General features: G+C 36.4%; 1 protein-coding gene across 3 annotated transcripts in view; it reads left to right on the top strand.

Annotated features, from left to right (window-relative positions):
- The first annotated feature begins 755 nt into the window (after positions 1 to 755).
- Positions 756 to 26386, top strand: part of LOC149303174 (neurexin-1-like) — a 619545-nt gene continuing 593914 nt past the window's right edge. For all 3 annotated transcript variants that reach the window (XM_089481601.1, XM_089481603.1, XM_089481600.1), the window contains exon 1: positions 756 to 1479. In XM_089481601.1, the coding sequence (XP_089337727.1) occupies positions 756 to 1479 (724 nt within the window). The remainder of the gene's footprint in view (positions 1480 to 26386) is intronic.

Here is a 26386-nt window from a genome sequence, read left to right as displayed (position 1 = left end):
AGATTGCTTTGCTGCATGCATGTCTTTAAATGTACCGCTTTATAAAGCAACCATCAAAACGGAAACACCGTTGTTTATGAGTTACATATGTTTTATCCGACACAAGATAAGAAAACCATATCATTAATGTACTTTGTTTCAATATCACACCTGTAATATATCGTCTTTCCTAATGTTCTTTCAGATGTAGTAGACATCTCGTTTAAAGCTATTTATTTCTTTTTTAGATTGGCAATTCATATGTGATTGAATCTGAATGGGATCTCTTTATTATTGTGGAAAGGAAAGAAGAGGAGCTGTTAAGATTTTCATGTCAGATAGGTGCTTCTGTTTGACAGTGCATCATCCTATGCTTGACTTGGAAAGAAGAAGCTCAGAAAGCCATGAGTGATGATTCATGTCGTCTTTTGTAGTGTTATGGCATCAAATCCATGGTCTACATTTAATGTGGAATTCTAGTGAGAACAGAAGATATTTTATTTTGGCTCAGTGTTTGGATGAAATAATAAAAAAAAAATCCAAATTTTGATGCAGAAACTGTGTTAAATGATTATTATTATGCTTGACACCATGGAACACCAGCCCACTACTGCTTTATTTTAATTAGTGTCTTTTACTTTGGTCCCCTAAGTTGCACCTTCACAATAGCGTAACATCTAAAAAGTAATCATACCATTTGGATAGATTCACATAAAAGAGCCAATCTGGAAGATCTACGCAATTTAAAGGACCCTCAAGACATTAAGTCATTAACCATGGCTAGTGTTCTTAAAAGAGGGGGCCTGATTATTTGGATGGTCTTAATACTTGGATGTATGGTGGATATGGGCTTTGGCCTGGAATTCCCTGGAACAGAAGGCCAGTGGACACGCTTTCCTAAATGGAATGCTTGTTGTGAAAGTGAGATGAGTTTTAACATGAAGACCAAACGATCAAGTGGACTTGTTATTTACTTCGATGACGAGGGTTTCTGTGACTTTTTGGAGCTCATTCTGCACGAAGGAAGGCTGAAGTTGAGTTTTTCCATCTTCTGTGCCGAGCCGGCATCTCTCCTGACAGATCTTGCTGTAAATGACAACAACTGGCATTCAGTAATTATCAAGAGAAACTTCAAGAATACCACATTGATTTTAGATAAGGAGAGCAAGTGGGTAGAAGTGAAATCAAAACGGAGAGACATGACTGTGTTCAGCAACCTTTTTATAGGTGGGATCCCACCAGAGCTACACGCATCAACACTGAAGTTAACATTTCCGGCGGTAAAAGATCACAGTCCTTTTCAAGGCTGGATAAGAGATATCCGCGTCAACTTTACCGAGTCCTTACCAGAAAGTAGTAATGATATCAAGGTGGAGGATGACACTAACCCATGCGCCAGTGAGAAAGTATGTCTGAATGGCGGAATTTGCTCCATTGTGAACGAAGAAGCAACGTGTGACTGTTCCCAGACTGGTTTTCAAGGAAAAGACTGCAGTGAAGGTAAGAAAATAATCCCTTTTGTCCTCCATGTTAAAAGTAAGAATTATATCCGTTACTAACGAAGATACCTGCATGCTTGTAGAAATTTTGTACCAACTGCAACCCTAACCCAGGTCTTATTTATTGTTGCTTGCCCCCTCTTCCTACCTTTTATTTATTTTTTTACATTTTTTGAGACTGGAGAAGAGTGTGTTCCAAGCATTCGTTTGCACAGACACAATTATATTGTCATCATCTGGCAAATTATTTTGGACCTCGCACATTTTTTACATTTTCACAAATTAAGTTACAAATGTAAGCTTCCATGAAAAAATACGATGGAACGATATCTTGAGTTACTTCTGGTTTTAAAAAGTGTTGTGCACAAAAAGGCCTGTAAGCATCCCTGACTATAGGGAAACACTTGTAGTATATAGCATTGGCCTTTATAGTATGTCTGACTGCAGTGGCCGGTAACTATATACACCTATAGCGTCTATTTCAGCCAATATGATAGCATTTAGATTATGATAGATATACCATATATAAGGATGTCATAAGGCCCCTTTTCATACTCAGATTGAGTATGTATTAATAAAAAGGCCCACTTCCAATACTATAGGGGTTTTTTTTTAAAATCATTATTTCACCAGAAACATTGTAAGCAGATAACTATATAATATTTAAAAATATTTAGATTAGTTTTGCAAAAGTTTTATTGTTATTGATATCTCATAAAACATAGCATTCATACCACAATAGAAAGCTGATTTTGTATAAAAATTTAATTTTTCTTACATTATTTTTCCTTTGGTTATATCTAGTAAGCTAGGGTTCCATTTTTATAAGGTTCACAATATAATAATGCATGCGTGCACATTGTTCTCACTAAGCAAACACAAATGGCTGCAGACTACAGAACCTTTTCGAAATGCTTCAGTGGGTTTCACTACACACACACTATATGTATATAATATGCTGATCAGATATGCAAGTTATTTATTTATTATATAGAACTAATTAAAGATGGCTGCAGCTGTGTGTTTTCATAAAATGGTGGACTGAAATATTTTTTTTTTTTTAATAAAAAATCCCTATTTACTCTCATTAATGTGTTTGGAAAATTCACATAAAAAATACGTATATACTAATCCTTGCCTAGATCTTGGTAATGATGGTGTGGTCCAAGCCAGAGTAAAACACCCAGGAAAAATAATCATTTAATGAATAATTCATGTTGATGAACCTGGAACCTTTGATATAATGTTAATCTCCACAGGGTAGTCCCGGAACATTTAAATTTACTTCCCCCTTTCAATGAGGTTTATTCATTAAAGCGCCAGTTCCAGGAGAGCTCTGGTTTCAAAAAACTGAATTCCGATGTTTTTATGAGTAAAGGGAGCATCAGGCTAATTCCATTGCATTGTTCAGAGGCTATCTTTTAATAATTCCCATTGAATTTACAACAGTTTTATTGGTAGCTGTATGCCCCTTTATTTTAAATGATCGGTTCTGTTCACCTATGCGTTGCTTTATTACTGAAAATATACATTGTTCTTCATGTGAGTTTTTTTTTATATATTTCTGGCTTTAACCATGCACACAAATATAGGGATATTTTTATATTACGTGATAAAATGTCACAAATGTGTGTACAGTTAAGATTATGGAATGCACATTCAAGGAAGGAAGGTATAAATGCATTCTAAATAATTTTCAAATCACATACTGCGTTTGTTCTATAAATTGCATATACCAAGTACCTTTGATTTATAGTTCCTAATGTTAAATGTTAAAACACATGAACTGTGGAAGGTATAATGCATTAATAATAATCTATAGAAATTGCTTTATTTTGGCTGCCAAAATATTATTACTAAAATATTTATTTACAGTTGAAACGAGTTTTTTTGTTATCAAGTTACAAGTACAGATGGGTTTTAAGGATATGAATGATTAATATGTGCGGGAGAGCCACCAGAATAGCTTGTGTCCTCACCCCTATGTTCCAAAGACAGAACTCAAATGCCATTCATTCCAGGAAAAAGAAGAAAAAAACATATGGCATGAACAATCAGAATTGCATATTTAATGAAAAGTCGTGATACTATTTTGTATTTGTGAATTTTGTATTTCAGGGAGGTTTATCTATATTTTACAGGACTCTTTTTTTGTCAGATACTTTTGTGGATTTCTTTTCTTCATTATTATATTTTCTGGCATAAATATGGTATGATCATTTATATTGCGGTATGAATTATCCTGTATGCATATACTATTAAATATATTCGTGTCATTCTTCCTATGTATTGATTTGATTGTTTATTATATCCTAGCGTTTAAGATCATTGTAGATATTAGGAAATTTATATTTTATCTTTCTACAGAATTTGAAAGAGAGAATTCTGTATCTATAAACATGAAGAATAACAAGCTTCACAAGTAGGATGAGGGAATCATTTTTAGTTGCACTCTTCACTTCCTGTTGCTCTTTTGAGCAATCAGAAAATACCTAATACAAGGAAAGTACAAGTAATATAACCTAACATCATTTCTTAAGTTTTGTCAAGGTATGGGCATTTTCACTTGAATGTTTCAGAATATTGTCAATAGTTCTTTCGTATAGGAGCACCTTATATTTTAATATAAAAAAGAAAGAAACATCTAAAAGGGTACATTCTACTGAACATTTAAATTACTTCACTTTTCAGTGAGGTTTATTCATTAAAGCAGGAGTTCTTAGGGGAGTTTTCAGGAGAGTTCTGGTTTCGACACACTGAATTGCTCATGCTTTATGAAGGCCTGTCCCTGGAAGGTTTCCTCACCAAAAAAAGTTGAGTCTACAGAATGCATAGTTCAATTGGTAAGGTGAGTTTTGAGATAGTTCATTGATTTTTTAGGGTTGGCCTTTCCTAACGGATAGTGAAGTTGGTGAGTTGAGATTGCATCCCTCCTGCAACCTATCCTTGGCTGGGGCCCTGGAAGTCAGATTTATTGGATATGTCAAAGAGCCATTCTTTTCTAACTTGTATTGAGCTACATTCTGAATAATTGTCCTGGATCCAGGCCCATACTTTTTGGAAGGAGTGGTGACATTAATTTTTTCACTATTCTTCATCTCAACAAGTAACATTTTTAGTGCTGCTTGCTTACTTTCACTCTGTCTTCATCCTGGCTTCCGTCAGGGAGTACTATCTGTGAACGTGTGGATGCCACCACGTGCTTTCATTATAGGAGTACCTCAGCATTGGTAAATGCAGACTAGCCCCTCCAAAGGCTTAAATTGTAGATAATCGAGAGCTCATTCAGCGACTAGCATGTTTCCCGATCTGACACATTTTGTCCAGTTTTGTAGAGCTAGGGCAGGGCCTAGTTGTTCTTTACCTTCTGTATTTATGGTTGAGATTTTTCTCCACCCATTACTTTAATTTTATGCAACATGTATGGGGTAGTGCTTTTATAAAAGTAATATTATAGGCTGGATTGTTATTTAAACCGGGGATTTTTGTTATTGTGTATAATGGAAACAGTAGGAAATGCAATGGATGTGTTGAGTATGATGATAAGATGCCTGTCTTGATCCATAGTTCTTTGCAATTTTAGTTTTATTGGGTGACAAGCTTTAAAGTGTAAGCTCTGAAGCACAGGGATTTAACAGTATACATATGACATGTTAAAATTCGGGTTTCAGACATTTTACATTTTGTGACTTCGTTCTTCTTCATCCAGAAAGAATACGATGTATTTTGCAGCTGTGAAAAAGTACAAGAATAGCCTATGCTAACCAAACATAACAAGCACAGCCAAGGTGTCTCCACATCTCCCAGTGAGAAAAACTGGAAACCTTGGACTTCATTAAGATGCAAAGAGAAAAGAAAATCTGTGTGATTGTGATTGTGTGGTTATCTTGTTTGTCAGTTGTGCGACTCTCATGGTTTTGAGGCCTTTCTAATATTTTTAACAGTATCTCGGCATCCAGAACACATTATGTTGTTGCAAGTAGATGTCTAGATATCCTATTGCTCTTCAATAATACAAAATGGCAGATAAGTCTTGTAAATTATCATGGGCAAAGCTACATTTCTGTGCAGGACTGAATAGGTTCATATGAATTATGGTATAGATAAATGTTTGGTGGTGGACATGAATGGTTTTTAACTTTGGGAGGAGCACATATCACATCTTGACTGGTGGTAAACAGGACTATGTGACACAGTGGTTTAATCTCATAGAGACCTCTGTCTTTCCGTGAGAAGAATTTTAGGTCGTAATCAATGTAATCAATGACCCTAAAAGGTGATGAACTTTCTATAACACAAAAGGTTAATTATTCACTTTTTATAGTTTATAATAAATAACAAATTACATACATTTCACACTGGAGTAGTTAATTATAAAAGTAAAATCATTTTTGAATACACAATGTATGAGAGAGGGTATATAGGGCAAATCTTTGCAGAATATTTTTATGGTCTAGTAATGTCATACATTTAGCCTTGGAGTAATATTCTGGACATGTCTGCTCTTCGTCTGAAATCCAATTTTTCTTAACTGACAGCATAGTGGCTTATCTTGTCTCAAAAAATGGATTGTCTCTTCTTTTTTCAAGATCGGATGCAATGCTTGTTCATAAATCAGTCATCAGGGATTTTAGCTGAAATGGTGTTCTGAATCCCAGTCCCCCACAGGAGACCGAGTGCATCACCTCAAACGGGCTAAGGAGCTAGAGACAAGCCATTAATCTGGCTTTGTTTTGTAGCTCAAGTAAAAAGCACTATACTTATGATATAATGGATACGTTTTATACAAACTGTGGGCTACATCAGAGGAGAAGGTGTTTCTGGCTAAACGGTGCCTTTCATTTTTATACTAAAAAATGGATGTTAACAGCTCACGTGTAAAGCTCGAACAGTATTGGAAGCTATTTTTTTCAATAGAAATTAACAAAATAAAAATATATAACATTGGAAAATGTATTCAGAATTTTATACTAGTGAGTAAGCATTAAATAAAATGACTCTAGATGAGTGGTAAAAAAAAACAAAAAACAATACCAAGTGAGTAAGATATGTTTAGCTCCATGAGAAAATATACTACACATAATTTATTTTGTAGTAAATAAGACTGTATTAGTAACAGTAATAACAATTAAAGATATATCAGCACAGAAGACAGATTGGACTAAAGCAGTACAGTATAGGAGCAGTGACAACTCTGTTACCCACAATGTAACATCACATGTGAGCCTGTGATAATAGCAAGGCAGCTTGCACTATGTTCCGGCAGCTATGAAGACAGGCTCTGGCTCCATACAAAGCGTACGTGGGTATGTGTGAGAGTGTGTGTTAAAGTGAGGTGTTAATATATTCGTTAGTGTTTCTGTTAGTTAATGTACAGCGACTTGGCTTAACTTGCCCTGTGGTCCAGAAGGTGCTAGTCCTCCCCTTACCAGAAGAAGACAGAATTCATCTAAAAGCCAAGTACCTACTTAAAATTTCAAGTTAAGGCAGGTTTATAAGCTGTTGACTGTCACATTTAGAGTTTTAACACACTGGTACACTTATTGTCACCAAGCATTTTGCGCTCATAGAGATATTTGTGTTCCATAGAGGTGGTGCCATCAAAAGAAGGACACTTGGGAGCTATGTAAAGTGAAGGTGCCAGGGTGCTGGACTTAATGAGGCCAGGTGAAATGTGGGCAGGAGGGAAAGGAACAAGAATCCAAGGACTAAGAGGGTAGGTAGCCTACTTGGTTAGCCTAGAAAGAAAAGCATGCTATGGTACCTTATGGTGGATCTTTGCTCAGGATAGTCTCTGATTTTAGTAATGCCAACAGCCAACAAAAGTCTGAGCCTCTCCTGAGCGGGGTTCACTGTGGGGTTACAGTAAGGGTGCTATCTGTTGTTGACTGAGCTAGTCTCATTCCTTGTTGTATGTGTTTTCTCCCTTTTGGGTTCTGTACAGGTAAGTACAGACACAGACCTCCTTGCTCACAATGCGTGGAGGAATACGAACATCACCTCGCGAATAAGAACCAAGAAGGCTGCAACATACATCTGGGATCCTTGAAACATAAACACAAATTTAATTAACTAAGAAGTCAAGTAGTAAGTTGAATTAAGGGTTAGCTTGATTTTTCACTCCTCCTGTTCCTAGAGGAGATAGAATTCACATTTCATTAATGAGGCCTAAGAAGACAAAAACGTTTTTGGTACTCTCACAATGAGGAAATCATTTTGGATCTAGACTCTAATATCCTCTAGAATGTTGTTTTTCTCAATAATGTTAACAGTGAGCTATAATCTGAGATGCTTCCAAGCTGAGATTCCCCCTAGGACAGGATATTTCCAACTGTCTGTTCTGGACTGAGCTGATCTCGTAACATTTTTTTTTTGTATACATCATTTACACAAAAACTGGCTCTAGAATGTCCCTGGAGTGCCGCTCTTTTATTTGTCTGCTTTCTGTAATACATCATGTAAGGTACCTGTGCATTATGCCTGAACTGTACATACATGTGTTTGCACACTATATTATTACGGACATTGCCATGAATGGGATGCGTATTACACATACCCATAAAGAGAGTCTAGACTTATTTATCGAGTACTATTCTTACTGCACTCATACTGCTTACTGCAAGATAACAGTAAAAAGCATCATGTTCCTAACATCTTAAAAAGGAACCCATATTACACTTGATCCGTGTGTCTTGCTTAGACTTACTCAGTCTTCTGTGTAATCCATAAAAACAAGTCCCTTGGTAGCTTCCAGCACCACGTGTAAGGATCAGATTGCAGAGGTATCGATATTTAACAGCCATAATAGTAGTTATTTTAGTTAAAAATGTTACCTTTTCCTTTTTATTATTTAAAATTTTTATAAAACTTTGTTTTACAATACTATGAAACACCCTTGTTTTAAAATTATAATGATTCTGTTGTAAGGTTGGTAATACCACTTGAATCCAACCAGATGCTTTCTTGCACCTAACAGTTGCATCAGGAGCATCAGATCCTCATCAGTCATAAAAGATGGCTAATTGAAAGCAAACAACCTTTCTCAGAAACACAGCTAAAGCCCCTCTTATTAGTTGATTTAAATTAATAGTGAACTTCAGTTTATCCAACAATGAGACATGATTCCGTAGGACTAGCAGTGAAGATTTTCTGATTTTTTTTTTTTTTACATTATTGTCTTCTTAAACTTTTCCCTTAAAAGAGGTCCGCCACATCTATGTAACCTTTTGAGGTTTGTTTGCCCCCTCCCGACACTCAAAGGTTTAATTATTCTCAATCGAAATAACCATTTTTTTTTTGGCTGCAATAGAATGGAAATTATTTATTCGATGCTTGCTTAAAGGGGCAAAAAGAAAATTCTCATGTCACGTTTGCGATGTGAGTGTCAACTACAATATGAAGAATGTCCGATAAGAATTAATAGGCTAAAAAATGAACTTGTGCTGACAGACAGACCAAAGCTTCACATCCTGTTGTTTACACTGTATTATAAATTAGCAGCTGGTAAGCTGTAGGACCAGCCAGAAAAACAAGCTGGAATCGTAAAAAAAAAATGAAAAAAAACAGATCGGATCTTATACAAACACACTGTTTGTTAAACAGCTGTGATGGACGCCATTTCAAAAACTGTTCTAGATAGAACAACTTAGTAAGTTAAATTATACAGCAGCTGTGAAATCTGGAGGAATGACATGGTGATGAATGGCAAAAAAATGGGAACAGAGCACTAGAATTGCATGGGGGTTACTTTATTAACCCATTGATTCATACTTCGATGGTGTGGATCTAATGTGCGCATTAATGAAGAGAACATAACAGTATATTCCAGAGGTATGTTGTTGGTTGAATTTTTTTGCCAAATAAAACAAAGATTGTGTCAGTTTTGGGAAATGACTTCAAAAGATGTTGCAATACAAATATTGAAAATTTCATATGATTGTGAAATTGTTTCTGGCAAAGGGGATATTCAAGAGTAGTTGATGATTTACTACAATAATGTTTTTTAATGCTGCAGTTAAAAATCATGTTAAATTCAGCAGAACAAGTAGAACAGTACTTTTAATTACAGATGGTGAGAGGGTATTAGATAAGCGGAACATGGGAATTTAAACATGCATTGACCAATGACTGATTAAGGTTTTGAGGAAAAATGGGCCGACTAGACGGGCTGAGTGGTTCTTATCTGCCGTCAAATTCAATGTTTCTGTATTGTGTACTTTAAGAGTCATCCTTCATGTTTCCCTTTGAGGTAAATACAACGCACAAGTGCTGTCTAATGATATCTGTTGCTCTGTTGATTTGTCCGACATATTGATCCGTAGGCTACGTAATTCTGAACTTCATTAAACATTATTTTGAGTTTTCAAAAAGCTCAGTTCTTAAGGACAGGTAAGACACTCCTAAACTGCACTTATGTAGACAAATTGTCTTGTGTACAAGTGACAAGTGACCAACATGAGTCTCTCAATCTTAATAATATAATAGAAAAGAAAACCATAATGGAACTTAACACCAAACATGTTACACCACAATGTGAAAGTGTTAACTATTTCATTGTGCTATTGCATTGTTTGTCTCTATAGTGTGTTTTATTTGTATTTACGTATTTCATATTTCACGTTTTGTATGTTTACCGCTGGTTAACAAGACGTGTTTAAGCGTCTGTGAATGTACCTACAAAAATCCTTGAAGGAAAGCATACATTTAGGATTTTATACACCTAAGAATCCTAAATCTACAGCAGAACATCTACTTGTCTACATACCTGGGAACTTTCTAAATGAGCTTACCTTGAGACACTTGAAATATTAACCCTTTAATTGTCCATCGTGAAGATTCTATGTAGTGCCAAATGTGTTAACCAAATATCTCTAATACCCGACATCATGGACACCCTGACTTATTCGAGTTACCCACATTCAAACTGGGATATGGACCATAAAACACTAGTAGTAAAAGCACCAGTTGGGAATATTATATATGATCACAGCCCTGTAGAATAGGAATGAGTCAGTTCCAGACTTGGTGACCCTGAGAATATGCGCAGATTTGGGCAAAAACCCTGAGACTCAGGGTCAAACCTTGCGAGTTCCTGTATGCTTACCTAATAGGCTTAACATTTAAAGTACCGTATTTGCTCAATTATAAGACGACCCTGATTATAAGACGACCCCCCAAAATCTGAATATTAACTTAGGAAAAAAAGAAAAAGCCTGAATATAAGACGACCCTAAAGGAAAAAAGTTTTACCAGTAAATGTTAATTCATGTAAACTATTTTTTTTAATAAAAGCTATGATTGAGAAAAATATTTTTTTTGTTTTTATTTCTTGTATTTTCCAACCTGTCCCCCAGTTACGCACATCTGCCCCCAGGCTTGCCACTCCAATATGGCACTGTGGCCCATGATATGCCTTTTAACCCTCTATATGCCACTGTGCCCCATGGTATTCCTTTTGACCCCCTATGTGCCACTCTGCCTCCAGAAATGCCTTATACCCCTATATGCCACTCTGCCTCCAGAAATGCCTTATACCCCTATATCCCATTCTGGCATTTAGGGGGTTAAAATGCATATTATGGGGCAGAGTGGCATATAGGGAGGTATAAGGCATTTCAGGAGGCAGAGTGGCATTAAGGGAGTTAAAAGGCATTGTATAGAGCACTCTGCCTCCAGAAATGCCTTATACCCCTATATGCCACTCTGGCATTTAGGGGGTTAAAATGCATATTATGGGGCAGAGTGGCATATAGGTGTATAAGGCATTTCAGGAGGCAGAGTGCTCTATTAAATGCCCCCTTAACGCCACTCCAGAAATGCCCTATGCCCCCATTTAACACACACACACACACACACACACACACACACACACACACCCTATACCCCCATTTAACTAACACACACACACACACACACTCTCCCCTCCCCTCCCCTCTCAGCCCTCTCTTACCGGTGCTTCCAGCCGGGGCAGCGGGTTGACGTCGCCTTCTGCTGCAGCCGGAAGGAGGTGGAGTTGGCAGCGGGGGTTTGTCTGCGTCCGTCGCGTATACTTTCCCCGGCTGTCAGAGATCAGAGTTCCCCGCACCGGTGCGGGGAACTCTGATCTCTGACAGTCGGGGAAGGTTTGCGCGACGGACGCAGACAACCCCCGCTGCTAGCCACACCTCCTTCCGGCTGCAGCGGACGTTGTCTACGCGGATCGCGTAGACGTCAACCCGCTACCCCGGCAATACAGCAGGAAGCACCGGTAAGTGTGTGTATGATGGGGGGGGGGGGGTGAGACAGGAGGATCCAGGTCCCCTGCAGCGGTGCGGGGGATCTGGATCTTAGTCTCCTAATCAGACTCTATTTGAGGTCTGATTAGAAGACGACCCCGATTAGAAGACGAGGGGTATTTTTCAGAGCATTTGCTCTGAAAAAAACCTCGTCTTATAATCGAGCAAATACGGTATACAATTTGTGAAGATGATACCATTTGATGATACCATTTGATCTGACTAGATTTAGAGAGCAAGCTTACAAGACAACCTGGGTCTCGTCTTCAGACATCGTCACTCTAAGTGGTGTTTAGTGCTCTATTTACTTCCTTTAGTGTTAACCTGGTAATCCAAGGATAGTTGGCTATTTCACCTATACACCAAAAGGCTATTTGAAAAGAGAAACATATTAGAAGTCCGTGCCATCTTTTGGATCATTTAGAATTCCCTGCCTAGTGATACAGAACTTTGTCTCTTTTTCTGGCTTAATTACCCATTGCAGAAATGTGCAGTTTGTAAAATAGGTCATTGGGCTTAATAATGCATGATGAATATCTTAAAACAGAGTTATAGATTGACTACAGATGAACCGTACAGTAAAATTAGACTTTACACATATAGATTTACACATATAGCACCATACTACTTGATGTCATTTCAATCAAAGTCTGTAATTCTGAGAAAAAAACATTTTTCTGTTCAATCCGTTAGTTTTTCTTTATTTTTCAAACCTAAAGATGTACATTCTATATGTAATTTACCAGAGATGTGTTTTCTGCTAACTATTTAAAATAGAGCCAACATTAACACATAATTTAAATAACTCTTAAATATTTAAACATAGTCAAAAAAATTGTTAATTTACCATCGATTTGTATTGTTTTATCACTAAAATAGAAAGCTAAGAAAGATAGAAAGCACAAGAAATGATAAAAACATGTAAGTATATATTTATGTATGTTTTTATATATATATATATATATATATATATATATATATATATCCTAGTGCATGATACCCATCCTCAACAACAGAACAAAGTCCTTTAGCCACTATGAGGTCCTCTGCAGTAGGGGATGTAGACATCTCTGTGGTACACTTAAAAACTTTAAGAAGGTCTCACAATGTGTTTCACCTATACAGTATCCTAAATATGTTAGATTTGCAGTGGTTAATTGCGTGCCATGTTCCTGTAATAGTAGCTACAACCTGTCCGGTCTATCCACTGTTCTTGAAAGTCCACCTGGTGACATGGACTACATGAATGAGGCTCTCAGACCATTTCCTCTAGAAGCAGAATACATATTTGTATATGTATGATATGCTTCCTGGAAAGCAAGCATTAAGTTAAAAACTGCAATTTCTATACATTTTCTATAAATGACAATGTCCCTGGTCTCATTATGCATTTGAAAAAAAAGTATCTTTCTGTTCATGTCATGATCTGCAAAATTTCCAAGATAATAGCCAATGTATTGAATTGTGATAAACAAAGCTAATTAAGTAAATACACATTAATTGTAGTCATCCTTGGCAGGTTAAATACCCATGTGTAACAAGCTGGCCAGTCTTGATAAAAATAACGCATGGAAAATAATATTGTTTGGGTTACATTGAGGAGTTGTTAGCTTCTTACTTTAACAATGAAAAACATTTCCAGATCAATGGAAAAATAATGGTGGTTTGTGCATGTTTCAGAGCTGTGGGTTTATGCCTTTGTTCAATTTAAATTGCTGTCATAAATTTATAGCGAGCCCCTCATTCTGAGCCCAGTCGCAGAGAACAGGCATTTTATTCAGTTATGCGCTGCATGCTCCTACTTTTGGGTCAGTGATGAGTCAAGTCAAGAGTTAAATCTCTTGCACTTGCATGCTAGCACTCTTAAAACAATTCCCTAATTACTAAAATGTGTAAAAACATTTACTACACCAGCAATAGATTAAAATAAAAAAATATCAAATTATAAAATTAAAAATCTAATTTGATTTGTATAAAAATACTAACGTCCAAACATAACAAATGAATTTATATGAAAAAAAAAATACATTATTCTACTTTTTAATACATTCAGGTAAATAGAACTGTAGAATTTGATGGTAGATAAGAACCATTCTGGCATTTTTTCTTGCTTTAAAGACTCAAAGCTTAATCAGTCCTTGGTCTTGTGAAAATTCTGATCATTTATTATTTGGCAATATTTTATCTTATTTTAGCAGCACAGTGAAACAACTCAAGCCAACACTAGATATGTAATATAATACATGTTTAATGTACCCATAGTAGAATATTTTAAGCAGAATAACCTCTACAGTACATTAGCATTTACAATATATGTTTACAGTACATTAGCATTTACAGTGTATGAAATCAAGGCACATACTATAAAAATAGCTATCATATATATATATATATATATATATATCTTTGATGCCAAAGGGAAATAATTTCTATAATATTGAGCTTAATCTATTCTTATTGGTTCACATTAAATTGCTTTTTGTTCTATTATATTATAACACGTTATTGCTTGGTGACCCATGGTATTTGGCAGCAAATGTTCTTTAAAACAAGCCAAGGAGTCCATGTGGAAGATTTGCGAAATAATGATGTATAATGTAGTAATGTGTGCCAGAACTGAACATCATCTCCAGTATTAGCCGCAGGTCAATTATATTAATATTAAAGAAGCAGTGAAAACTAACAATAAAATAGTCTATGATATGCTGGTACGGCAAGAGTAGGACTGCCTAACATCAGGAAATTCACTGAGAACACAAAATGGATTTTAGTCTCAGGGAAGATAGCTCACAGAGGTTTGGGATACCTTTTAGTGGAGCAAAGTTCATAGTAAGATGTAAAATTACTTAAGCTCAGGTTTGTGCTGTTTGTCTCTCTGCAGTTGAGCCCTACCAGGTGGCTCTTCAGGTAAGATCAGCCATGTCCCACTAGGAGAATCATACTTCTATAGATAACCATTCATGTAAATAGTCAAATGTCAACAGTACATAAAATGAAATGTAGTTATTTTGCATCATAGCAAACCTGAAAACTGCTCATTCAAAGGCCCATTAAAAAATAACATCATATACAAACTGTGATTTTGTTACACTCACTGCTACTGGTCTACCCTCTGTTACTGCTGTGTGACCTACTTGTGAAGGTCACATATGCCCCAGATAGGCAGGGACCCAAGGTGCTGGCCTAGGACATCTCCATGCAATGGCTGCCCTTGCTTTGATGGGATTTGACAATAGAATGTAAACATGTACACCCCTGTCTCATAAATAATATAGACATGTCATTTTAAATACAGGTACTACTGAAATACCACTTATAACCAAAGTCCGATTTTCTAACTTCAGTAACTAAGCAATGCACCTATTTGCCCAAATAAAATACTTGGTCTCTCTGTGTTTGATGATATTTATAGCTTAATAAAATACAGTACATTGATTATTTACAAAGTGTACCTCTCTGGACAATGGCAGGTCCAAGTGCATCTGTAGCTTTATAAATGTGTCTTGGTACGTGAACTTTCAAAATGTTCTCGTATTAATGACTAGTGTCTGCCAGAATAGCTGACTTAACAGGCTGATTTAGTGCCGTCAGAAAATGTTCAGTCCCATGCAGATATGTGGTGAACTTTTAAGTGGTAATAAAGTTAATGTGGCCCACAACTCATTCATAAAATCCAAATGTTATTGGCCTTTTAGGACATATATATATATATAATATGTGTAGTAATGAATAGAGCTACATATATGGGTCAGAAGCTGTTCCCAATAGCTTGAACTATTGTAAGGTACCATGAGTATTGTTCCCAGGGGATACATTTTTAAATAGAATAGATGGTGATTAAAAGTGCTTTGTCTTCACAGAACAAAATGTTTGTTATCATAGTAAATAGTTCATTGATTAAAGGTGCTGTTCCACCTACTCTGCTGAATTTAACACTTTTATAACTACATGCAGCATCAGAAGCTAGAAGATTACCAGAACGGTTTAATAAAATGCTTCACGCATGTATTTATTTCAATTTCGTAATTTTTCAGCTGAATTGCCATGTTATGCAAAAGGAAACACAAAAAAATGTTGTTGCCATAGAAGCTAAAAAAAAACAAAAACCTCTTCGATGTTGTGATATTTTATGTGTTTAAACTATTGGAAGATAGAATGAAGTGACAAATCTAAGGTGTGTTTTCTTAACATGCCACAGAGCTCAGTTAGTGGACTACAGTTTCTGATAAATAAGCAGAACATAATGTAAAAATGTTTACTTTTATCTAACCTACAATAGTACAATGTACTTTGTGAGACTTCTAACATCAATGACCAACTGTATAATTCTCCAAAAAAGTAAACATCACGCTGAAAACATTATTTTCCCCTTGGCATCATGTTTTTTCAATGCCAACGGTACAGTATATACAAGGACCCCGCATGTCTAAGAGGCCATGAGGGATTTATATATATAATAAAAGGGATATTGAAGAAGACTTGGGTTTCGTATTCTTCCATTAAGCTTCTGCAGACCGGGATGCAGTCATTGTCGGCAGTCATGTGATATACTTTCCCTGCCTATACAAATGGCTAAAATGCAGCTGTATAAAATATTATATTATATAAAAATGAATACTCTTTTAAGAAAGGAAACAGCACAATAATGGAATTTTAGAAATGTTACCTCTGCCTTTGGCACATGTAATAGCAAAGAATAAAGTCTGTGTTAGTTATAGAGCTACTTAAATGCTATCGTTGCTCCCAGTGGCGACTCTAGAAACAATATATAGGGGGGACACACAAGATACCACAGTCAAACTGGGGGGGGGGCATTAATAATTTCCACCATTAAATCATACCACTGAAAAAACAGATATATTTAACACACCGGTATATATATTTTTATATATATATATATATATATATATATATTGCCAAAAGTAATGTGCTATGGAATGATACTTTTGTTATTGGACAATACAATACTTGATCATTCAACATGGGAAGCCTGAAGCCACAATTTAGTACGAGTAATCCTTAAAATCCTTTAAACAACACAATACCTTAACTTTTGCACTAAATGATTTCAGGGCCTAATATTAGATCCTGCTGCTGATATATATATATATATATTAGCCCCTGCTGCCCATATATATTAATATTAGTCCCTGCTGCCGATATATATATATATAAATATATATATATATATAAATATTATATCCTGCTGCTGATAGGAGGTATAGATCAACACATTAACACACAAACCCAGCTTTGCATGTATAGATCAATTGAAATTCACTGATCTAAGCACTGAAGGTATATATCAAATAAACAGAATCAGACATACAAATCCTGTATTTGCAGGTATACAATAATAATATATGAAATGTAGCATTGCAAGTATAGATCAAATAAATACATGGAAACAGCATTGCAGGTATTAATCAACTGAACAAGACATACAAACCCTGTATTTGCAGGTATACATAAATAATGTATGGAAACATAGCATAGCAGATATGGATCTGCTAGCGACGGCACCATGCCGTCGTTAGCAGTCAAGGGGTTAAAGTCCCATTGCGGGACTGTCCTGGGTGACTCCAAATTCGGCAGGGGGGCAACAGGTGGGGCAAGGAATATCCTAGGAGGGGCAATTGCCCCCCTGTAGCAACGCCACTGGTCGCTCCCGAGCAGACATAATATTTGCTTAAAGTATAAATGCATTAGAACATGTTATGCCTGGATACAGGCGGCATTAAGGTAACGATTAACCACACTGATTTCTTTATGCATTATGAAGGGCCAATCCTGTGAACCTCTCGTGCAAAAAAGTCTGAGTTATTCCTGCATAGTGCATATGTAATGAGATTTCCTGGATGCCATTTAAGCAATATAACTATGCATTACACAGGGTTAGCTCAGCCTGTCTCACAGGTAAATCTCTGGTTGGTCCCTGGGACGGCGCTCACTGAACGCTCTGGGTAACATGCTAAGCACCTGTGATGTCAAGCCCCCCCCCGGTTTCCTGCCCCACAACGGGCCGTTTACAGGGGGGAGGGGGGTCTTTGATTTCCGTAACAGCCTATTTACGATATGGAAGTTGTTCCAGCTCAGCACTGCCTACATGTCCCAGCGTTCGCTTTCTTAAAGGTAGGCAGCACCCCTTATTGTAGATGCCACCCACGGAGGTGGAGGGGACTGGGGGCACTAGGGGCATAGGGCAGCCCCAGAGGTAAATACACCATTGTTTTTGGTCTGTTCATAGCTATGATACGTGCAGCATGTAGCGTCACATTCTTAGCTGTTTACCTCGTACATGAATTCTATGTGTATTCAAACTAGAAATTACCTCTTTGCCAACCTAACACTCCAACTGCTGTTTTAATGATGGTGTATAAAACTGTTTTGATCCGGGGGATTTTTATTTCACATTAAATTGTTGAGAATATTCTCCAAACACAAAAGAACATAGTTGTACTAATCCCGTAATTTGTTAAGCATTAAACTTTTTTTTTTGTAATTGGATAAAAAGGTGGACTTCTTGTAACTTAATACTTTAGCAAATTGTAGGGTATGACTGATGGTAAAAGCTGTTTTATTTAGGAAAAAATGATATGATAATATTAGTCATACAATATTTGTTTCAGATAAAAAAGACTTAATGATTATTTTGATGCATTTCTCTTAAAATTACAATGTTTTGAGAATTTGAACCGTTCCATTATTTCCCATGTATATGGCAAATAAGTATGCCAAAGAACAAAGGAAAGAAAAAAATGCAGGAAGACAGAGTAAGGTTTCTTAACATATTTACAACTAGGTAGGGTGAGCACATGTCCCAGATCGCCCGGGACAGTCCCGCAATAAGACCTGCATTGTCCCTGAGTGAAGGAGGTCTCAGGCAATCAGTAGAGACTTCTCAACTCTCCTGATTGGCTGAAAGTTCAGACACCTCTCCTGATAGGCCGAGTCCCTCCTTTACATCAAGCTCAGTGTAAGCTGCAGCCAGCACCAGGTATGTGTGACTGTGTGTATATGTGACTGTGTTTGTCTGTTTGTGTGACTGTGTGTGTAATGTCTCATAATAGAGGGGTTAATTCTGTGAATCTACTCATGCATGGTAATAGAGACGTTAATTTTCTGAAACTGCTTATGTCTGCTTTATGTGTATGTGAAGGTGTGTGCATGTGAAATATATATATTTATATATGTTAACAGGTAATACAATTACATAAAAGGTTGTGGTAAAGAATTGTTTCTGGTCACTCCAAGTGAAAGAGGTTTCACCCTCTTTGGCCATTTGAAATATTGGGTGGTTTGATAAAATTATTCTAAAAAATCACAATTTTCTTGCAGTAACTTTTGAATTAATAGAACCCTTGTGACAACCCAATTAATATTATGAAACATTGCATTCATTATGATGTCACATAAACGGCACTTCAAATGGAAACTATAATGGGAATACATAGTTTTCTGTACTAAAGTACCTTCCATGATATGCTGTTTTTAGAATATGGTCCAATCTTTTTGCCCATCTGTATCCCGTGGCATATCCTGACCTAGGCCAACTAGGCCAAGGCCTAGGGCATGTCGCTCTCTTGGGTGATAAAGCCCCCAGTGTCCCACCAGACAATGGAACGGTTACAAGAGAGATCTTTGATCTCCCCAACCAACCTATTTAGGCTATGGAGGCTGTGCCAGCTGATGCCATATCCTGGCGCTCCATTTCTTAAAGGCATATAGCGCATTTTAGGCTACTGAAGATTCAAACTCGGAGGCGGGGGCCTTTGAAATGCTTTGAATTTGCATTTTTCATTAGTACAGAATTAAGTATATTTAAATGATGAGATTAATTCATTAGATTGTCAAGGTCTTTTATGTACACCTAACCATTGAAATTAACACTACTAGTATTTCAGTGGAATTTTTATATTTTATTTATATTTTGTATAAATGGTTTAGTGTTATAAATAGAAATTAATGTGTATCATGCACAATAATTTTATTTTTGTGCATTCCGTTTTATATATTTTTTATATTTAGAATGTTCACGTTGACACTGATATTCTGCATCCTAAATGCTCTTGTACATTTCTGTATATGTAATAACTGGTTAAGATTGCAGCGCTATTCTATCTACTAGATATCATTACCAATCAATATTTTTCCACTGTAATCATCTTACCTACTGAAGAGTTGCTTACAAATATTGATTTAAAATGTACTATACAGTAAATTTCTCAATAATGTCTGAATGGCGAATGTGTTGATTTGGTATGCTTTCATCAAAGTAGACAGCCACAACATACCATACAGTTAGGAACAAACTCATGTTATATATATATATATTAAAATATAATGGCGGCGATTCTGGGCACATCTGCTCCCTAATTAGACGAGGGTGTGCCTGGAGGCTCTGCCCTTTTGCCAGAAATAACCTCCCATGAACTTTCGCAAAATAATGGAGCTTCCAGGAACATCCTCTCCCCCTATTGGAGCATCAGACGAGAGGGTGTGGCCAAAGTTTCCACCCTTTGCTTGCTTTTGTTTGTTTACTTTGGGGTTCTTCCTTGTACAAATTGTTGAAGAATGCAAATTTCATTAAAACGGCATTCTGTACGAATCCAATGCTAATCTACATAATCCCTCCCCCTCACAACACTATTCATCAGCTCCCCAAACATTATTTGACTGCCCCTGACCCCTTCCGCAAACAACACTATCTGGCCGCCCAATCATCCCAGTCTGGCCCTGGTATGTATATATATATATATATATATATATATATATATATATATATATATATATATTGTAGGGAACAGCTCACGCATGGGGCGGCAATGACTGTATTCACACAGGCTTCAAACGTAAAGCGTGTTTATTTGGATGCTGTAGGCACAGAGCACCTTGTAAACAAAACAAACTCTAAGCCTGTCCGGCTCTAACTAAACATCCGGATACCTCTCTACAAGCCTAAGGTCTGGCACAATGCAAAGTAACAGGTTTTCCATAGGTAAAGCTTCATACCTGGTGGGCTGCAGCGCTGGCTGTAGCTGCTCCTTCATTCAGTTTCTCCTCTCCCCTTCAAACCTAACAGCCCTCTCTTTTAAGGCTTCCTCCCCAGTAATGAGCTTAGGAAGCCTCACCTGAGGGCTCCTGGGTTTGCTACCATGCCTGGCTGAGGAAACCAGGTGAGATACATATCCCATCAACCACTCTCCCATACACTTTACCACAATATATATATATATATATATATATATATATATATATATATATATATACACACACACAGACCTATACAACTAATGTTCATTTCATATAAGGAGATCAATCATAACAGTGCCTAAGCTCCCTCACACAAAAATATTTATATCACGACCATTAATAGAGTAAATGTCAACATTGGGTGCTGTTAGTCTACTTTATGTCTACAAAAGGAAAGAAAAGGAAATATGAAACAAATAAGTGACTTTATTAACAAGTCCCATAAATAAGTTAGGACTTATGAAGGATGTGTTGATTTGCTGGATCAGGTCTTTAGTTGGTTCCACAAATGTGCAATTTGGCTAACAGCCTAGCATAATGTATACTTGACACTCTTCTGCAGTACCCGACCCAGTTTAGAGCAGCTTTTCAGTCCGGATTTTTCTATCTAATTAAAGTTGATGAAAAGGTATACGTATTTCTTTGTTGTACCTTTTTTTCCCTCTTAATCTTTAACTATTCGTCTGCTGCTCTGCCTCTACAGGTATACTGTATTTGTGCCTTAAATACTATATATTAAAAACAACAATTATCTGTCTGCCTAGCCATATATCTATTGAAAAAATACATTTCTATATGTGTGTGTAAACAGACATATACACTATTATCTCATATTTTACTGTAAGTACTGTTCATGCTTTGGTGTGCAATTAGTTGTTAAATCAGACCATGGCAAAGAGCTTTAGGATACGTAAAATATTTATGACTACTAAAACAGCACACAATGAAAGAGAAAAAGTACTTGCTTTGAAACATGGAGCCTAATCACGCAACGTTCTCTTTCTATGGCGACCTGAGAGTGATGCTTTGTGCTTGGTTTTTAGCACTTGTAAATATTTAATGGCCTTCAAGATGTTTATCTAGTCTAGTTTCAGCTCAAGCTGTTTTTTTATTAGAAAGGACTTCTGCAAGCTATATTTAGGGTGGACATCAATATATCTAAAATAATTCTTTAGGTACACAATGTAAGAACATGATATCAGTGAATTGTGGACGTGAAACGGTACATAATATAGTAAATAGTGTATGCGGTGTTTCCAGATAAATAAAAAGATCATTTTCAGACTTGCTTGTTTATTATAAAAGATCTATAAATGTGGATAATGTCTGTTTTCGTAATTACATTTCATGGTAAGGGAGGCTGCAACTTAATTACAATAATTATAAGAATAGATCTTGTCACTATTATTAAAACAGAATATAAGAATTGTGCCCTAGTGAAGATTATGTTTGTAAAATGTAGTGATCTTTGTCGAGCATGAGTAGTTTAAAAGCAAGCATCCATGGCTGGCTGAAACACCTCTGTATTCATGCTTCGAAAATACATTTAGTCTATATATTCCACTGGTTTCAAAGTTTAAATGAATTTAAAAAAAACTAAAATATCTATGGTAAATAACCTATAAATTCTAAATGAATATGTAAATATATTTGTAAATTGTATTTAAATTGAAATTAAATGTATTATTTTTTATCTTTAGTCTCCTAATCAAATAATATTTTTTATATTTTGCTTTAATTGTTTTTTTTTCATAGATACATGCTATAAAAAGTGTGTTTTAATAATAAACATTAGTAAAAACTTATTAAGGTATGAGGACTGTCCCTTCTGTAGGTCCCAAATATCCATACCTGGGAACCCAGGGCCACCTTTAGAAATCTTGGGGCCCAGTGCATGCCCCCATGCCCCTCCCATCAATGCACCACATGTCCATGCCATTGCTCCACCCATGCTCCACCTTTCAGTCGTCCCATAAGCACATCTTACAAGAGCAGACATACACAACACTGAACACCTACACACACATTCTTTCTCCTGCTCCTTCTCTCCCTCTTCCAGACACCAATAACCCTAGGCCCCACCCCTGACACCTCAACACCGAACACGCACACACGCTCTCAATAACACCATATGCTGACACTCGCACATGCACAGTGTTATATTATGTATATCATATCTTAGCTCTGGGAAATGATGTCATATCCTGCCTAGTAAAGTAAAGTAGAACCAGCAGCACTTGCCTAGTGGGGGGGGGTTGGTGCTGCTGGATAATTTGTAAGAGATATTCTAATCTTTAAGGCACTCTGGGTGGCTGAAGTATTTTGATATATTATTTAGTTTGTTTCCCATATCTTTATCTCTGTAATAGGACAGAGTTCTTCAGAACTAGTGCTGGGGTAATCAGAGTATCTGTCAGCCCAGATGCATGGTGGCTGAATGAGCTGTATGGAAAGCCAGAATCAGCAGGTGAAAAATAGCATTGTGGCAGAACCAAGCCCTGCACATCCAGTACATACATGGCCCAGTAGATTTATGGTTTTGTGATCTTTGTAATTCTAACCACCCAAAGGTCAGATGATGCTAGCCGTAATAAACCAAAACACACTTTTTTTTGTCAAAGGCTTAATATTTGTTTGAAACAACATGTCCTGTTTCGTGTAAAATGTACTAGATTAAAATTGCTTCTTTAAATGATCAGGATTTATCAGTCAAAGCACCTATTTTTGTATAAACGTCATTTGGCATTGAAAAATAAAAAGTAATCATAATCAATTGTCATCCAACCTGGAAACACAGCTATCGTTTCCATAGTAACATTAACTATCTGCCAATTGTTATTCTGTAAGTCGAATAATATTTTTTTAAAGCCAATTGAAACACTATTTAAAACGTACGCACATCCATTGTAAGGCATCTTAGCTTACATTGTAAATGCTGTTTCCTATGCAGTGCCAGTTTGTGAGATTTAGCAAGAAGAAAAATAAGAAAAAATGAACACAAAAGTACAATTTAAAATAAAAGAAATAGTGAAAATTAACAAGGAGCTCATTGTTGGGTTATAATCTAAAATGCCTGTCCTTTATAAAGAATTTCTAGCGGGAGTGTTGGCTGAATTTTGTTTCCCAAATCCCTGTAGTAATACCAAAAAACCAGTATTTAGGACCATTTTCTATTCACCTAAAAAAAACATAGACAACCTGATAAGATCCAAATATACAATAGGATTTAATGTTCTGTTACACTCAAAACAGAATTTATATTTTGATTATGGACTACGTGAGCATGTCAGTTAATCGTGAAACAATTTGTGATAATATACTTTCGCTAACAGTTGTGTGTATGTGAGTTGGCAATTGCGGCAAGTTTGCAGAAGCAAACTCACACAAGTTGGACAAAAGTTCAACATGTCGACTACTGCCACTTCAAATGCATAGAAAAGACAAGAAAAAAGTAGAGTTCCAAGGGACCCCTGGTTTTGGCATGGTTTTTGTCGCTTTGTTTTAGAGTTGCTTGCGAATTGTGTAAAGAGTTGTAAGTCAACTTTCATCAACGTGACCGTAACTTGCAAAACTGTAAGCCATTGACATTTGCATCCCCTGAACAGCTTCTCATTTATGAATGAATGTGTGAGTTGTAGTGTGCAGATGCATACGTCTTCAGTCCAGTCACTTTAATCAGATTAACCCCTTGACTGGAGAGTAGTACACTTCAAGGATGTCAATATTCCTGGTCACTCCATATAACCACAGTCACAATTTTGACTTGAATTGCAAGTCAGCTACAAGTTAAAGTATCATTCCCCGAAAAACCCCACGCTAGGGCACATGTAGACATTCTTCTGCAAGGTAGCGAAGGCAGAGGAGTGGTATGAACACAGTGGAATTCTCCAAATAAGAAGCTCTTTCATTGGACACACTTGGCAGGAAACACCTATCTGCCTAGAAGTTATTGCTCTTTTCCTGTGGTTTTATTTCTAGCTTTTAATGTGATTTTTACTCCAGTGCAACATTTTTTGGTTATATAGCTTTTATATATGGGAACCACCAGAGTCTAGTGTTGTGTAGCTAATGCATTGCTCAGCAGTCTAGCTAAAAAGCATATTCAGTACTTTTAAGAAGATCGAGAGCAGAGCGAACAGATCCCTTTTTCTCCAAGGAACCTTGTCTGTTGAAGAGGCTCATCTGATTCAACATAACTTCATGCAAAGCATCTGTTTAAGTTGAATATTTATTGAATCAGAAAAAGGTCTATGCCCAACACACAGCTGTAAAATCCCCATTCAGTATATGATAAAAAGGATTATAAGACATAAAATTCAGACAGTTATGTCTCAGTTGGACATTTTCCGAGATTCTTCAGTATAAGCACTAAATTAACTGGTTGATTACATAGGCAGACATAGACAGTATCAATGGTGGTATTCAAAGGCAACATAAAAAAGGACGGTGGTCCAAGGTCCATGCATTGCTCAGGGGCCCATGGTAAGTCAGTTGTGTATCCAAAATTGGTATTTTTTGCTTTACTCTTCTAAGGTAACTGAGATGGAAGCAGAGATTTGCTAAGATTGTTGGAGAGTAAAGAAGAGGAGACTAAAAAGAATGGTGAAAAGATGGATGCATTGGAGGCCCACAACCACAGACTTACCAAGGGCCCATTAATATATCTGGATGTAATGTTAATATATGGGACATAATATATTGCTCTATCCTTCTATAGTGTGTATAAAAGGAATTTTTTGAATCTGAATCAAACCTCTACCTAGCATATTGGTTTTACATGAAAATGTTCAGTACTGTGGTACAGCTTTGTTGATGTTGAAGGGTTTAAGCTCAGTCCTTGGACTCTGAGGAGTTGTATACTTATCCACATAAATGTCACTGTAAATAGTAAATTAAAGTACTATACTAGCTGTAAGCGTAGCAATTTTTACCAGTGGGAGATTTACTTTGAATGTTCCTGGAATGCAAATTTCGAAAAAGAAAAATAGAAGTACTTAAAATTTATAACAGGGGGTTCCATAGGTATTTTATATTTGAAATGAGTCAAATATAAGTACTCTGGATTGAAGTGTGGTCTGGTGTTGCGAAGCAAATAATAGATTTCCTTGCCATGCCATTAATCTGAAGCCACATTTCAGATGCCTGCGTATTTTGGCTGCAGATGTGGTTGAAAATCGTAAAGAAATCGCAAATCTAGAAAAAAGCAAGTGCTCAAATGGGTGCAAAAGTCTTTGTGATCAAATGCTCTCCTTTTCTTCAGATACTTTAAATAATTTGAAGTATAATAAAAACTGAACAAAGGTAAACTCATTATTGCAAACATTATATTTTAGTGGGATTTGCCACTGTATGTAGTATGTGACTGCAGCCATGCTTATGGAAATATACAAGAGACCTGCTGTTGTAAAATAAGATTTTGGGGGCTTTTAATGTTTTTACCTAGAATTTAGCATTTTTCTTAAATTCCTGAAGAAACTTTGTTATGCTAATTTCTCACTCTCTCTCTCTGTCTCTGTTTCTCTCTCTCTCTCTCTCTCTCTCTCTCTCTATATATATATATATATATACTGTATATGTAATGTCAAGTTCATTGAAAGAGAT

The sequence above is a fragment of the Sceloporus occidentalis genome, unplaced genomic scaffold, assembly GCF_023333645.1.
Source record: "Sceloporus occidentalis isolate IW3139 unplaced genomic scaffold, rSceOcc1.0.p SCAF_15, whole genome shotgun sequence".
In the NCBI taxonomy this organism is placed as follows: domain Eukaryota; kingdom Metazoa; phylum Chordata; class Lepidosauria; order Squamata; family Phrynosomatidae; genus Sceloporus; species Sceloporus occidentalis.
The sequence above is the reverse complement of the archived record's forward strand: the minus strand, read 5'-3'. Positions and strand labels throughout refer to the sequence as shown.